Source organism: Herpailurus yagouaroundi, unplaced genomic scaffold (assembly GCF_014898765.1).
Source record: "Herpailurus yagouaroundi ecotype Mexico unplaced genomic scaffold, PumYag 162, whole genome shotgun sequence".
Classification (NCBI taxonomy): Eukaryota; Metazoa; Chordata; class Mammalia; order Carnivora; family Felidae; genus Herpailurus; species Herpailurus yagouaroundi.
This window is the reverse complement of record NW_024412403.1, coordinates 9,238,844-9,254,574: the sequence shown is the minus strand read 5'-3', so window position 1 is coordinate 9,254,574 and position 15,731 is coordinate 9,238,844. Positions and strand designations below refer to the sequence as shown.

The window sequence follows — 15,731 nt, the reverse complement described above, 5'->3', positions numbered from 1 at the left end:
TTTCTTTCTTTCTTTCTTTCTTTCTTTCTTTCTTTCTTTCTTTCTTTCCTTCCTTCCTTCCTTCCTTCCTTCCTTCCTTCCTTCCTTCCTTCCTTTCTTTTTCTTTCTTTCCCTTTCTTTCTTTCTTTCTTTCTTTCTTTCTTTCATTCATTCATTTTCCTTCCTCCTTCCCTATTCTGAGACAAACAAGAGTGTTTGCTAAACAAGAGTGTTAAGTGAGGATCTGTACAGAGATCATAGAAATATAAAAGCCACCAGAAACTTTGGTTAGATTGAGAGGGCCACAATTTGAACAACGGTGTAGAAGGTAAACCTTCATCTGTGTGTCCAGTTTACCAGAAAACATCACTGCTTTCTAATTTATTCAGTAACTCGTGGCATTCCCTCCGCCTCAACGTGTAGTGCTACTCAGCTCTCAGTTTCTCACTCGATAGCCGGGCTGGTTCTTTGGACAGAAGAAGACCTCCCTATCTTGATCATTGATTTGGCGCGGTGATTCTTCTCGTTTGTACTTGTTCAGTACAGATGGTACCAATCTTTGTTCTCTGTGTAACCAATGGAGGGCTTTGGAGAGAGTTAACTCTGTATTGATCGGTGAATGAATCACGTACAGCAAGGTACGGTTTAGGGTCGTGTTTTCAAGTCTTAGGAGTTCCCTAAGCATTGCGGTTTTTAAAAATTTTGAAAAACAGATTGCCTGTTAAAGGCTTTCACTGAACTGATTGTTCTTTCAAAATGCAAAGTTAGAGTTTCTCAAAACTTTTGTTTCTCAGACAATGCTTATGATCCTGATGTGAACGCTAAACAGATATGGATTGACAAAACGGTGATAAATGACCATATATGCTTGACATTCACTGATAATGGGAATGGTATGACTTCAGATAAATTACACAAAATGCTAAGGTATGTCAGAGTGTCACATTTCTTGAAAACCTTGCTTTTACCCAGGGGTTTCCGGTGTCATGCTTAATCGCCTGTAGTTTTTGTTATTTAAACACATGTGGTACCCACAGTGCGCTGTGTGTTCTCAAGTCTTCCCATCATCTTCTGCTGATTATTAGACAAGCCCTACCATCCTCCCCCTCCCCCACCACGTCTGACTTACCTAAAATTCCACCATTCCTTTAGAGTGGTAACACTGATGGCAGTTATTTACAGTCTAGCGTTAATTAGTTTTAGCCAGTATTGCCAGTAAAATGCCACTTTTGGTGGGGAGTAATTTTAAAGGGATTCAGAGTGTAAGGAAGCAAGATAAAATAGTCACAAAGCCTTGGGCTCTAGGGTCGTAGAATAGGATGTCAGTATGCAGCCATATGTGCCTGAAAGGGAAACTGAGGTACGTAGTCCAGGTATACAGAGTAGAGAAATGTGGCAGCCAAGCCCTTTCCGCTGTCTCTCAAATACATGTTGTGTTGCCAGAAACTCCACTTGGCGCCGTTAGTAATCATACCGCAGTGGGCTTGCTCAGATTCAGAAAATCGTTCACATTTAGACATATCTAAAATACCGTGGGGTGAAATCTCAAGGGTCCCAGGAGCCCACCTGAGAACTCAGCCGTTGGGACAGGGTGTGCCAGGCAAGGAGCTCCTCCTGGTTCAGCATGTGTCACCCTTATGCCCTGCAGCGTGGGTTTAGTTTTCTTCTTTTCAAAGATGGGGAAACACCTCAAAATGCAACTAGAAAGGCTGAGTCTAACATTTACACCCAGGTTTTTTACTTGATGTTACAGGTTTTGAATTAAGAAAATGAAGATTATACGTACTTATTTTAAAAATCCTTTTTGTTTTCTTTTTAGCTTTGGCTTCAGTGACAAAGTCACCATGAATGGTCATGTCCCAGTTGGCTTGTATGGGAATGGCTTCAAGTCAGGTTCTATGCGTTTGGGTAAAGATGCAATTGTATTTACCAAAAACGGAGAAAGCATGAGTGTGGGCTTCTTGTCTCAGACCTACTTGGAAGTCATAAAAGCAGAACATGTTGTTGTCCCAATTGTGGCATTCAACAAACACCATATCCTTTTGATTTTGAAATAGAAACTGTGGAGAAACTCTGAAGAAATACTGTGAACCATTCCCTCCTTTTGCCCTCTTCTCGATTCTCATTTTTCAATCACAGTGTGCATTGTAGCTCTTGTTCCAGTCCATTGCCTCTTAACATCTGAGGCAGCCCTTTGTCCCTTTCTCTCTTCCGTTGGAATTGTGCCTTAGAAACCCCTAACGCAAGGTGGCTGTGTTCTGTGTGCAGCTTCCTGTAGCTCTCCTTTGTATTTCAGTTGTATCATGTCTAATAAGATGTGTGGTCTGCCTTGGAATTTCCCCTAATGACTGTGAGAAGCAAGATATCTTTAGGAAAATGTCCTCTGTGTCTTTATAAAACACATTCATATATTAGGAACTATGAAATTAGGAATCATAATAAACTTGCTTCTACTTCATCTTTCTTGGTGTTCATCTGAAATCAGACTGTAGTTTCAAAACTTAGATATTAATTTAGGAAATAGTTTTTTGTTGTTGTTACCGAAATTTGAGTTTGCATACTTCAATTGTGAAAAATATGTTGTTGTTCTAAGTCTTTAACTTAGGATATACGACAGATGATAAATTTAGCAGAATCCAAAGCAAGCCTTGCAGCAATTCTGGAACATTCTCTGTTTTCTACGGAACAGAAATTACTGGCAGAACTTGATGCTATTATGGGTAAGAAGGGGACAAGGATCATCATTTGGAACCTTAGAAGGTAAGTATCGACCTGAACCAGTGATTACGTGTGTGGGAGGTGAACTGTTTGTGCAAAAATAGTTGTGTTCTATTGATCCGTGGTCGTACAGAATAGAAATACTTGGGAAGGTACTCATTTTTTGGCATAGGTCATGATTTGTCTTTTCCATGGGTGTTTTATTGAGGCCACTTTGGCTTCAACTCGAGGTAATTTCATATTATTAAAACTAAATTTCCTAGCCCTGCATATTCAGTATCCAGAGAGGCCAATTCTCACTTTCTCTTATTCTGTCCCTCTCCTCAAAAAGAAACAAACAAAAGAAATGGGAAGATAATATCTCACCTGACGAGCCCCGACCTGCGTAAGTTAGGTAGAGAAGTCTTTGTCCGTGACTTAAAGCTAAGCGTGACTTAACATCTGGTGACAAAAGTAATGTGGATGAGGCCTCTGGATTGTTAAGGTTTTGTATCCTTGTGAGGATAAAATCACTTGCAAATAAGATTTTTTTAAAACTTTGGATGAATGTGTTAATGTTGATACCTAGACACATAGAATGATATGAATAAAGCACAAATTGAGTGGTAAGCCTAAAATACTTTCACTTTAAATCTTTTCTGATCTCCCTTATTCCCCTTTTTCTTGCTTTTTCTTTCATGCCCCTCCCATCCTTACTCCCCTCTTTTTTTTTATTTACACTTTTTATTTTGAGATACTTGTACATTCCTGTGCATAAATAATGGACCTCGTGTACCCTTCATCCAGTTTCCCCCAGTGGCGGCATCTTGCAAAACTGTAGTGCAGTAGTGTTGATAATGACATTGGTAGAGTCAAGATACGGGACATTTTCATCACCACAGTGATTTCTCATGGTGGCCTTTTGTATCCACACCCACTCCCTCCTTCCTCCCTGACAACCTCTAACACGTCTTCCATTTCTGTAACTTTGTCATTTTGAGAATGTCATATGAATAGAATCCTACAGTGTGAAACCTTTTGGGATTGGCTTTTTTCATTCATCATATTTCTCTGGAGATGCATCTGGGTTCTTGTGTCTGTCAGTAATTTGCTCCCTTTTCCTTGCTGAGTAGTGTTGTACTGTATACGTGGACCACTGTGTTTAACCATTCACTAGTTAGAGCACATCTGGATTTTTACCATTTTGGGTTATTACAAATACAGCTGTAAACATTTATGCACAGGTCTTCCTGGAATGTAATCTTCCTTTTTCCAAGGTAAATGCTCAGGAGTGTAATTGCTGGCTCATACGGTAGTTGCCTGTTTAGTTTTTTAAGAAACTGCCAGAATGTTTTTGGAGTGGCTCTACCATTTTTGACATTCCCATTAGCAGTGTGAGAGTGAATACAGTTTTTCTGCCTCTTTCTGGATTCCTGTTCTTTCATTTTTCCCTTGCTTTTGTCTCCCTCCCCCCCACCCCCCAACCAGGACATCTACTGTGGGTAGGTGTTTTGTTAGCAGTGTATTTGCTTATCTTGCCGTGAAGGAAAAATTTACCTCCTTCAAAAAAATTTTTTTATAGCTACAAAAGCGCAACAGAGTTTGATTTTGATAAGGATAAATATGACATCAGAATTCCTGAAGATTTGGATGAGACAACAGGGAAGAAGGGGTACAAGAAACAAGAAAGGATGGACCAAATTGCCCCTGAGAGTGACTATTCCCTGAGGGTATGTATTCAACTCTTTCTGGACATGGGAAAATCAGCAAATGATGGAAATTACATTTTCTGCTTATGTTATAAATGCTGTCAGTGAAAGTATCTCAGAACCAATTTATTTAACTTTTCATGAGCGCATTGGTGGTTGTATTTGGCTCAGAAAATGGTTTTTTAACTGCAAAGTCATCAGGTCTAATAGCACTTGTAGTTCTTTCACTGTGTGGTTACATTATTTGAATTAGGAATCCTAGAATCAGTATGTCCTATGATAACCATAGTGATTGATTCAATCAAAAATACCAATTGTTTTTTAATATATATATAATATCTATATAATATATAGATATTATATATGATATATATAATATATATAATATATATTATATGTATGTATAATATATGTATATATATGTATATATGTATATATACATATATGTATTATACATATATGTGTATACATACAATATATGTATATATGTATATACATGTATATATACATATATATTATACATATATGTATATGTATATTATATACACACACATATATACACATATATGTATATATACATATATATGTATATGTATATTATATATACATATATGTAAAATATATATATAATATATATATATATATAATGTATCCTGTATTTATAGACTACAGATCCTATGTATTAATACAGTTTTGTGATAAATACCTTTGACATTAGACCTAGAAATGAATATGTTTTTAAGATTGAAGAAATTAATAATCAAATAACAGTAGGATATAAAAAGAATTTTTTTTTTATTCACTGTGATAAGACATATAATACTGACTTTTCCCTTTACCTTTTGTGCTGAGATTATTCCATAACCCCAAGCTGAGGATACATTTGACATTTACAGGTTTACCATGTAACTTTTGGAGATCTTAACAGTTACAATGTAAGATATTTAAGTATTCCTTGATATACCCCAAAACATTATTGAAGTATGAAAATCTTGCTCACTTATGAAACAGGTCAGAGGCAGTCAGAGTAGATGGTGTGGCTCAGGTCATGATCTCAAGGTCATGGGATCTAAGTCCTGTGTTGGCGCAGAGCCTGCTTGGGATTCTCTTTCTTCCTCTCCCTCTCCCTTTCCTTCTCCCTCTCCCTTTCTTCCCTCTCCCACTTGCGAGTTCTCTCTCTCTTAAAAAAAAAAAAAAAAGAATTGAAAATGGGTGCCTGGCTGGTTCAGTTGGAAGAGCATGCAACTCTTGATCTCAAGGGTCGTGAGTTCAAGCCCCACATTGGGTATAGAGATTAAATAGGTAGACAAACTACCTTAAAAAAAAAAATTGAAAACACATTTAGATTCCTGCTGATTGTTACAACTCAATTTTGAAAAAAATTGAAAAAAACTAAGCTTATTTACTCAGCATAAGTGTTGGTATATTATTTATGATATTTTCCTTTTGAAGTATATAATAGACCCTTTTGTCTGTATTAGATTTTTTGTCATTTTTGCCTAAATAAAATTTATTGCTACTTTTAAAATATAATAGCAATCAGGGCACCTGGGTGTCTCAGTTGGTTGAGTGTCCGACTTCCACTCAGGTCATGATCTCACACTTCGTGGGTTTGAGCCCTGTGTCGGGCTCTGTGCTGACACCTCAGAGCCTGGACCCTGCTTAGGGTTCTGTGTCTCCCTTTCTCTGCCTCTCTCTTCCTTGTGCGCTCACTCGCTCTCTGTCTCTCTCTCAAAAATAAATAAACATTAAGAAAGAAAATTTAAAAAATAGTAAATAAAATATAATAGCAATAGGGGTGCCTTGGTAGCTCAGTCAGTTAAGCAACTGACTTTGGCTCAGGTCGTGGTCTCACAGTTGGTGGGTTTGAGTCCCATGTCGGGCTCGGTGCTGACAGCTCAGCCTACTTTGGATTCTGTGTCTCCCTTTCTCTGCCCTGCGCTTGTTCGCTTTCTTTCTTTCTCAAAAATAAACATTAACAAAAATTAAAATGTATAGCAATATATATATTTGACAGAAGAGTCAGAAAATATAGTCCCTTTTTTGTACATTTGTGCATTAAAAAAAATTAAAATGAGGGGCGCCTGGGTGGCGTAGTCAGTTAAGCGTCCGACTTCAGCCAGGTCACGATCTCGCGGTCCGGGAGTTCGAGCCCCACGTCGGGCTCTGGGCTGATGGCTCAGAGCCTGGAGCCTGCTTCAGATTCTGTGTCTCCCTCTCTCTCTGCCCCTCCCCCGTTCATGCTCTGTCTCTCTCTGTCCCAAAAATAAATAAACGTTGGAAAAAAAAAATTAAAAAAAAAAAAATGAGATCATACCACATGCGCCGTTTTGTAACTTTTTGAAAACTTTATTTGCAATTTAATATGGCATTTGTATAGGTCAATAGATTGTTTTCTGCAAACCATTTCTCTGGCTTTAGTATATTGAGTTTCATTTTTAAAGAAGAGCAATCAAATGTTAACCAATAACAGCTTTATAGTCTGTATTGTTGAAGAGTTCATGGGTCCTTTATCAAAGCGAGGTCATAGCTTTCTTCCTAAGTACATATATCAGTAAAGTTGAACACATTTGTGGGTAATTATTTGGAAAAGACAGATATTATTTGTGTCTTTTCAGGCTTACTGCAGTATATTGTATCTAAAGCCAAGAATGCAGATAATATTACGTGGACAGAAGGTGAAGACACAGCTGGTTTCAAAGAGTCTTGCCTACATTGAACGTGATGTTTATCGACCCAAGTTTTTAGTATCCTTTATCTTCCTTTTTATGACGCCATATAAAGACACATTAATAAAGTGTATTCCTCTTCCCCCTTTCTCCTTTTATTCTGGTATGGAGTCCTCTCCAACTGTGCCCTTTTTTATGCACTTTGGGATTCATTAAAAAATGACTAAGAAAGGATGATTTGAAGGAAGTGAGGTGGCATGTTCAGAATTTTCCTTAACATTTAAGACTAAAACAGTGAGAATTACATTTGGATTCAACTGCAGAAATAAAGACCATTATGGGATCATGATGTATCACAGAAATAGACTCATCAAAGCTTATGAAAAAGTTGGATGTCAGTTAAGGGTAAGCTGTAGATCTGAAAATATCTTTTGTAAAGTTAAAATACCATGTTACTGGGTCAAATGTGAAATAACATGCTTTGTGTAATAACTTTTAAGTGTCAGTGTGTTTAATGATATTGGTATGGCACTTGAACTTAAAATACTTTTGTATTTCCCATTTGGTCCAAATAATCGTATGAGGGGGACAGAATATTTTATCTCTGTTTTACAGTTGAGGAAATTGGGGCCAATAAGTTAGATAACTTGCCCAGACCTAAAATGAGTATGGATCTTAGGCCCGGATGCAGATCTTTTGACTGCATCTGGATATGGATCCGTGATTATTTCTGGGATGAAATTGGTTTTATTTAGTCCTGACTCAATAGCCAGAAAAACAGGATCATATAGGTGAGTACTTCTCTGGAGTTAATTCCTAAATATATTAGGCCTTCCTCCTAAACCACTTCCGTGGTTGTAGAATTCAAGTTAGGTTGATGAACATTACCCACACTATGCTTGTTTGTTCATCCTTAAACATGTTTTCACAGAAAGGTTTTTTGGGGGTGTATGTGTTAAGAATTGAGTGATAAGTGCTGAAAATTAAGTTTGTTAAAGGTTTTATGTCTAGGCATATTTTGTTTTCCAGTTCAATGGTTTTCATTTTCTGTTCATCTTATTTCATTCTAAATTCTTTGTAGAATGATGTGAGCTCTACACAGTATAATAGTGTGGGTTTATCTTCAATATTATGTAGTAAGGGTTGTAACTCTGTTACATGTTTTACATCGACACAAGTCCCGAATATAGCATTTTTGCAAAAGTAAATAAACTTTGTTGGGCTCTTCTTGGTAACCACTAATTTCAGTCAAAAAATAAATGTAGAGGGGCACCTGGGAGGCTCAGTCAGTTAAGCATCCAACTCTTGGTTTTGGTTCAGGTCATGATCTCATGGTTCATGGGATTGAGCCCCTTGTTGGGCTCTGTGTTGGAGCCTGCTTGGAATTCTCTCTCTCTCCACGCCCCCCCCACCCCTCCCCCAGCTCATGCTGTCTCATTCTCAAAGAAATAAAACATTAAAAAATAAATAAATACAGAAATATGGCAACGATGATATGCAGTATCAATCACATTTAAAAAACTAATTTTCATTTATAATCCAACTAGTAATTTTCAACGGAAGTATTCTATAATTAAAGTCACTAAATTTCACTGGTAATTGGAAATTCATTTTTGGTAATAAGCCTTATTTCTCAGGTGCTTTGGTTTTCAAAAGAAACTGTGTATCTGTGACAGAATGTTATTTTTTTCTTTTATCATTGATGAAATGACCAAAGTAAGGTACACAGCTCATTTTTCCAACCCAATTATGTTTGCATTGTGTATAATTTCTGGTTAAGCTTGACCTGGTAAAAAATAGGCTTTTACAGCCAACTTTTATTTTTCTCTACCAGGTGATGGATTTGCCTTACAGTATTTGCATTCTTTGAACTCAATAAACAGTTTTTAAATAGGTGTCAGATATTTGATAGGATTTGCCATGCTAGATGATCAGAATAAAAAGATGATAAGGTACAGAGCATGCTCTCAGAGCTCTTTCTGGTGAGGGGACTGTAGTACAAGTCGGAAGCATCAGAAGAAGCTTTTTGGAGAGCATGGTGATGGAGTCTTAGTTGATGTTATTGTGTTGAAAGTCTGGCAAGGGTTTCCCAGGCAGAGAAAAATATCTGCCCAGGAAGGGAAAGAGGCTTCTGAGAACAAGACCTCAGTAAGGGAGTAGTTTGCTCTGCCTGGGGGCAGATGTTAAATCGCGAGAATAATGGGAGAGAGGCAAGAAGATGAGGCTCGAAAGGAGGCAAACAGGACCCACACATTGAAGGCTGTTGTGGTTTACTGATCGAATGAGACAAACCACTGATGGTTTTGGTAGAGTGGGATTATGGTTAGCTTTGCATGGTTTCTTCTATAGTTGCTCTGTTTATGAACATTTTCGCTACGTAAGTTATATATTCTTCCACTTTTTCCTTTTGTAGACTCTGCTACAATTGTGAGTAAAATACACTTGCTGATCACACATAGGTAGTCAGAATATGTGACTCATATACTTTGAGTTCAATATTTTAGCTAGTAGCATTTTTAAAATAACTTGACTTCAACTGACCTAGGTTTTTATTCCATCACCATTAACAACTAGATGTGTAACTTTGGATAAATGATTTTAATTTTTATCTAGTAAACTTTTGGCATATTATTGCTAGAGTCTTTGCTAGTCTTTGTGGATATAGAAAGGAGTTAGTTGTGGTTTCTGCTATGTAAGAAATACATCCCAGTAGAGGTGGTCTGTTTCTCTTGGATAAAATCGGGGGTAATACTTGTCTAAATGGATATTTGACAACAGTGAAAGTGTTTTGGAGGAAGGCTCTAATATATTTGGGAATTAACTTCTAGAAAAGTAAAATTATCTACGAGACACTACTTTTCAATTGAAATTTTCTAAGAATCATGACATAAAATGTAGAAAAATGTTTCGTACAAATTGTAAATCCTTATGGAAGGGTAATCATGTTGAGTATCATGTCTTATGCTTAAAACACTGATTTTATTTTCTTTTTCAGGCAAACAACATGGGTGTTGGAGTGGTGGGAATTATAGAGTGTAATTTCCTAAAGCCAACTCATAATAAACAAGATTTTGACTATACTAATGAGTACAGGTATGTTACCTATTTAAGTTACTGGTTTTTTACAGTTTTAGAAATACTGTCATAACTTTTCCTTAGCTGAAATTTTTTTTTTCTGTCTTGTGGATGTTTTTATAGCATAGAACTTTAAGGAAATTGGTAGGTGAGAGGCATGGATAGAACACACATTTAACCATCTTCTCCCATCCTAGGAATTGTATTGTACTCCATCACAAGTAGGAATACATTCTCTCCTATCTTTATTGATGAAGTATTTCTGAGCTTTGTGGAAAATATAGAGGGTGTGCTTGCTTTCTTGGTGTCAGCATTTATTATGTAATGTCCTGACACTTTGTGCTTATTAGTTGGGAACTGTAAGGTAATTTTGTCCTATGAGCCTTAGACAGAAATACTCTTATCTTTTAAGAGTGGTTAGAAGCCATAGGATGAATATGACCATCAATGGGACTTATAACTTTAGGAAGCACAGTTTTCCTATTGAGCATATATAACGAAATAGAATGTAAACATAGGAACATTTGTGATAAAGATAATGCAACAGGCCCTTTATTCAAATAAATACAACAGAAATAAAACAGAAAGTGGAAGGAAGAAAATAATAAAGGTGAGAGCAAAATCAGTGAATTAGGAAACACACATATAGAAAATCAATACACATTCAGAATTCACTCCTGAGGCAGATCCTACTCCTGTTTTTTTTTAATGAGGATAATTTAAGGATTATTAACTAAGATAGTAGAGGGTGATTACCAGAAGGGGTAAAAGAGGACAACAGGTATCCAGAACTAGCAGATGTGAAAGACGATTACCTCGTGGTTAGAAAAGAATAGACACGGGGCGCCTGGGTGGCTCAGTTGGTTAAGCGTCCGACTTCAGCTCAGGTCACGATCTTACAGTCTGTGAGTTCAAGCCCCGCGTCGGGCTCTGTGCTGACAGCTCAGAGCCTGGAGCCTGCTTCAGATTCTGTGTCTCCCTTTCTCTCTGCCCCTTCCCCACTCATGCTCTGTCTCTCTGTCTCAAAAATAAATAAAAACATTAAAAAAAAATTTTTTTTAAAAAGAAAAGAATAGACAATAAAGGAACTAGGACCGGCCCCCCCCCCCCCCGCCCCCAGCAGAGATTCAGACAAACACAGGAACAAGCTACCTGCCATGGTAAGAAACTTGATAGAAGGCCTGGCCAGCGCTGGTCTGTAGATGTGGTCCACTGTTGCCAGAGGGTGTGGGTGTGCTGGAGCTGTTCTGTAGAGGAGACCTGTCTTTGCCCAAGGATGTGGGCACACTGGAACTGGTCTTTGTTGCTGGAGGTCGTGGGCTGCTGGGGGCAGAGCATAGCTAGAGAACACAGCTTAGAGCCCCTCTGGGGGGCCACTGGACTCTAGTCAAACAATAACACCGCATACCAGAACATGAAGGACATGTGTCCTGCTATCATCATATAGCAAGTTCATTGCCCTGTTAATCCAGTTTAACATTTTGCAGGCTGCCGAAGGATAAATATTTACACCATCAAGTTTTATTTTATTTTATTTTTTTTTCAACGTTTTTTATTTATTTTTGGGACAGAGAGAGACAGAGCATGAACGGGGGAGGGGCAGAGAGAGAGGGAGACACAGAATCTGAAGCAGGCTCCAGGCTCTGAGCCATCAGCCCAGAGCCCGACGCGGGGCTCGAACTCACAGACCGCGAGATCGTGACCTGGCTGAAGTCGAACGCTTAACCGACTGCACCACCCAGGCGCCCCGACACCATCAAGTTTTAGAATCAGAAATCTGAGCAAAGAAGACTGGATTTGAAGCTGAGAGACAAGTTCATAACAGAAAAAATCAAAAAGCTCAAAGTTTGTTCTTTGATAAGAGTAGTAAAATCTATAAGCATCTGGCAATAAAAGGGAAAAAAAGAGAAAATAGCAATCATCACTATCAGAAATGAAAAGGAGGACATGACTACAGATCTATGGACACAAAAACATCAGAAGAATAAAAGAACAATTACTCACCATCTTAGATGAATCGGGTACATTCCTTTGAAATTGAATCAATTTTTAGAAAACTTACGACATACTATGAGGGCACATAACTTTGTTAGTCAACTCATGAATATATTACAAGAAGGGAAATTTATGTTGATTCCTCTCATTATCAAGATATAAAAATCTTAATTAAAATAATAGCAAATACCATCCAGTGATATATATAAAAAGAAAAATTAATACATTAAAACCAGTTGGAGTATATTCCAAGATGACATGGGTAGTTTTAATATTCCAAAATCAATGCAGTTCACATTGATGTGAGAAAAGAAAACTCTCAGAGGTTATTTTCTTTTTTTTTTTTTTTTCCCCAATGTTTATTTATTTTTGGGACAGAGAGAGACAGAGCATGAACGGGGGAGGGGCAGAGAGAGAGGGAGACAATCGGAAACAGGCTCCAGGCTCCGAGACATCAGCCCAGAGCCCGACGTGGGGCTCGAACTCACGGACCGCGAGATCATGACCTGGCTGAAGTCGGACGCTTAACCGACTGCGCCACCCAGGCGCCCCTCAGAGGTTATTTTCATAGCTAAGAAAAAGTACTTGATAAATCACAACACAAATTTGTAATTTAGAAAAAAAAAAGGGACACTTACAAAACGATTAATGGAAGGGCATAGTAGCAATTAGGAGCATGTACACAGAACACCAAGCATCATTCCTACTGGTGAATTATTGATAGCTTTACCCTTAAGGGTGAAGATGAGACAAGGATATCTGCTATCCACCATTCTTGAATAATAAGGGAAGAAAAAGAAGTGAAAGTTACAAGGGTTGGAAAGGAAGAAATAAAACTTTGCTGTACAAGACAGTATTAAGTATATAGAAAGTCCAAAATAATCCACAAATTTAGAATTAATAAAGTAACAAGTTAAGTACTATGTAGTCTAGGGTTGCTGGATAAGAAGTATTCAGAAATGAGTGTATTTGTTTACCAATGACTAAAAACCAGAACATGAAATTTTTAAGAAGTCCTACTAAGTATCAAAAAAAATCAAGTACTTGATTTTGGGATAAATAAAATATGCAATATACACATTGAAAACTATGAAATATTGTGGAGTAAAATTAAAGCCCTCAATGAGTAGATATACCAAGTTTAAGAGTTGGAAGGCTGAATATTATAAAATGTCAGTTTTTCTCCAAAATAATTAAATATAATTCCAGTTTTTAAAAAAAATCCCTGCCAGTATGTGTTGCTGTTGATATTAATAGGCTTATTCTAAACTTTATGTGGAAAGTCAGAAGAGTCAAGATACTTAAAGACAATCATTAAAGAACGACAAAGCAAGAAAACTTAATACTATTAAATACCAACACTTACAAAGCTGCCATTCACCAAGTGTGGTATTAATGAAAGGATGAACAGTCTAGTGAAATGGAGAAGCCCAAAATAACCCCCCACTTTTTATACATTCAATGACCTGATTTATGACAAAGATTACATCATAGTGTAGTGGGAAAATGATCATCTTTCCAAAAATGCTGGGTCAATTGGCAGTTTGTATGGATAATATAGCTCCTGCCTCAGATGTAGCAATAAATTGATACCAGATGGACTTTAGGCCTAAATGAGAAAGACAAAAACAGAAAATGGAAACAAAATTTTCAGAACCAGTAGTAAGCGGGTTTTTAAAATAAGATGCAAAAAGTATTGATCATAATGGGCAGAAATGGAAAAGTTATTTAAAATGAGTAAGAGCATGTAGGGCAGTTGGCACTCTCATCATTGCTAGTGGGTATGAGAATTGATCAGTTTTGAAAACTGTTAGATTATCAAGTAGAGCCAAACATCAATGCACACCCCTGTGACCCCGCAGCTCCACTCCTCAGTATACTCTCAGCAGAAATGGGTGCAGTCTTCTGGACTAAGGAATAGACGTGATGAGAAAAAGGGACGAAGAGGGATTGAAAACATGAGATGTAGGGAGGGGATATATCTGGGAGAGAAGATTCATTTTCATTTGAATGCTTATGTGTTATGTGATCATGGAGGAAAATTTAGAGATAATGGTTGGATATAGAAATATCTGATTCAGCCTGCCAGTGTAGAATATGAAATTTCAAGTATCAAGTTTGAAAGCTTTATTTTAAATTTAGAATGTTACGCTGACTGTACCTTGTGAGTGAGTAGGTGCTGAACTCAGGTGATTGCTTAAGGATGGCCTGAGCGTTCTTTATCTCAGTAGATCCCATTGATTTGCTTTTTATTAACGTCTTACTGGGAAAGAACGGACAGTCTTAATTGTGGGACAGAAGCTATTTTGAAGTATACTTGCTGGTAACTATTGCCTACGTTTATTCTGACTTGAAGCTTGTATTGGTTGGGGTTGGAATTCAGAGCCTGCGATTCTCCCACTAAGTGGTCTGCAGCAGATTTTCCCAACAGAGGACACAAAATATTACTATTTGTGTCTTCAAAGATGGTCCTGGCTCTGGCTCTGCTCTAGGAACTTTTTTTTTTTTTTAATGGTTGTTTATTTTTGAGAGAGAGAGAGTGTGAGCGGGAGAGGGGCCGAGAGAGGGAGACACAGAATTTAAAGCAGGCTCCGGGCTCTGAGCTGTCAGCACAGAGCCGGATATGGGGCTCAAAATCACGAACCGCGGGATCATGACCTGAGCCGAAGTCGGACGCTTAACCGACTGAGCCACCCAGGAGCCCCTCTAGGAACTTCTTAATGTCCTTAAAGAAAATTGCCACAAGAGCCTTCTTTATTCACTGTACCTTTGGGAGTCACCATCCCTTCTCCCCCATAATATCCACACAATCATTACTAGGTTGTTTGTGCTTTCTCTGTATTTGACATAAATGTAATCTTTTTTTTGTTTGTTTGTTTTCTTAAATTGATTTTATGATTTTCTTTCTTAAGGCTGACAATAGCAGCACTAGGAGAAAAGCTGAATGATTACTGGAATGAAATGAAAGTCAAGAAAAATTCAGAATATCCTCTAAATTTGCCAGTTGAAGATATTCAGTACGTACATGAAAAAATGTCAACCATTCTAATATCAAGATGTGATATGGGGAGGGTATAGTGATTGTACAGTGTTCACAAACTTTTGACTAACCCATAGTCAGATGTAAGTTCTACAGCTCCAGTCAGCACACCATGAAATGAACCAATGAATATATACATTTATACATCATGCACGCAAAAGATGCATGAAATAGTGTTTACCCAAATGTTACATGCCGATACTTATTTTAAAAATGCAAGTCTTGCCCCACTATATTGATTTCATGATCCACTAATGGGTTGTACTCATCGTTTGAAAAACCTTCGTCTTGTGTAATAGGATCATGAGTCTAAAGCAGACCTGAATTTCGATTGTAATTCTGCTTAAATAATGATGCAACATTGAACATATTACTTGGCCTCTTACAAGTTTACTTTTTCACTTATAAAATGGGAACATTTTAGTAACACTCATCTCCTAGAGTTATAAGACTTAAAAATATGCCACACAAGCTGGTAGCACACAGTACCAGCTCTATTTATGACTAAAACTGTGTACTGATGGAAAGATGACCAAGATGTGTAATGAAGAACAAAAAGATGCAATT

The 15,731-nt window shown here is 37.5% G+C and overlaps 1 protein-coding gene and 1 long non-coding RNA gene across 2 annotated transcripts in view; both read left to right on the top strand.

Annotated features, from left to right (window-relative positions):
- The window catches only part of MORC3 (MORC family CW-type zinc finger 3), a 43,090-nt gene that overhangs the window by 11,493 nt on the left and 15,866 nt on the right, over positions 1-15,731 (top strand). The window contains exons 3-10 of the mRNA XM_040483959.1: positions 774-906; positions 1,799-2,013; positions 2,592-2,739; positions 4,259-4,406; positions 7,004-7,132; positions 7,340-7,459; positions 10,050-10,147; positions 15,037-15,141. Coding sequence (XP_040339893.1) covers positions 774-906; positions 1,799-2,013; positions 2,592-2,739; positions 4,259-4,406; positions 7,004-7,132; positions 7,340-7,459; positions 10,050-10,147; positions 15,037-15,141 — 1,096 coding nt within the window. The remainder of the gene's footprint in view (positions 1-773; positions 907-1,798; positions 2,014-2,591; positions 2,740-4,258; positions 4,407-7,003; positions 7,133-7,339; positions 7,460-10,049; positions 10,148-15,036; positions 15,142-15,731) is intronic.
- Positions 11,886-12,761, top strand: LOC121035954 (uncharacterized). The gene is made up of 2 exons (XR_005793156.1): positions 11,886-12,449; positions 12,683-12,761. It is a non-coding gene; the product is annotated as an uncharacterized LOC121035954 (long non-coding RNA).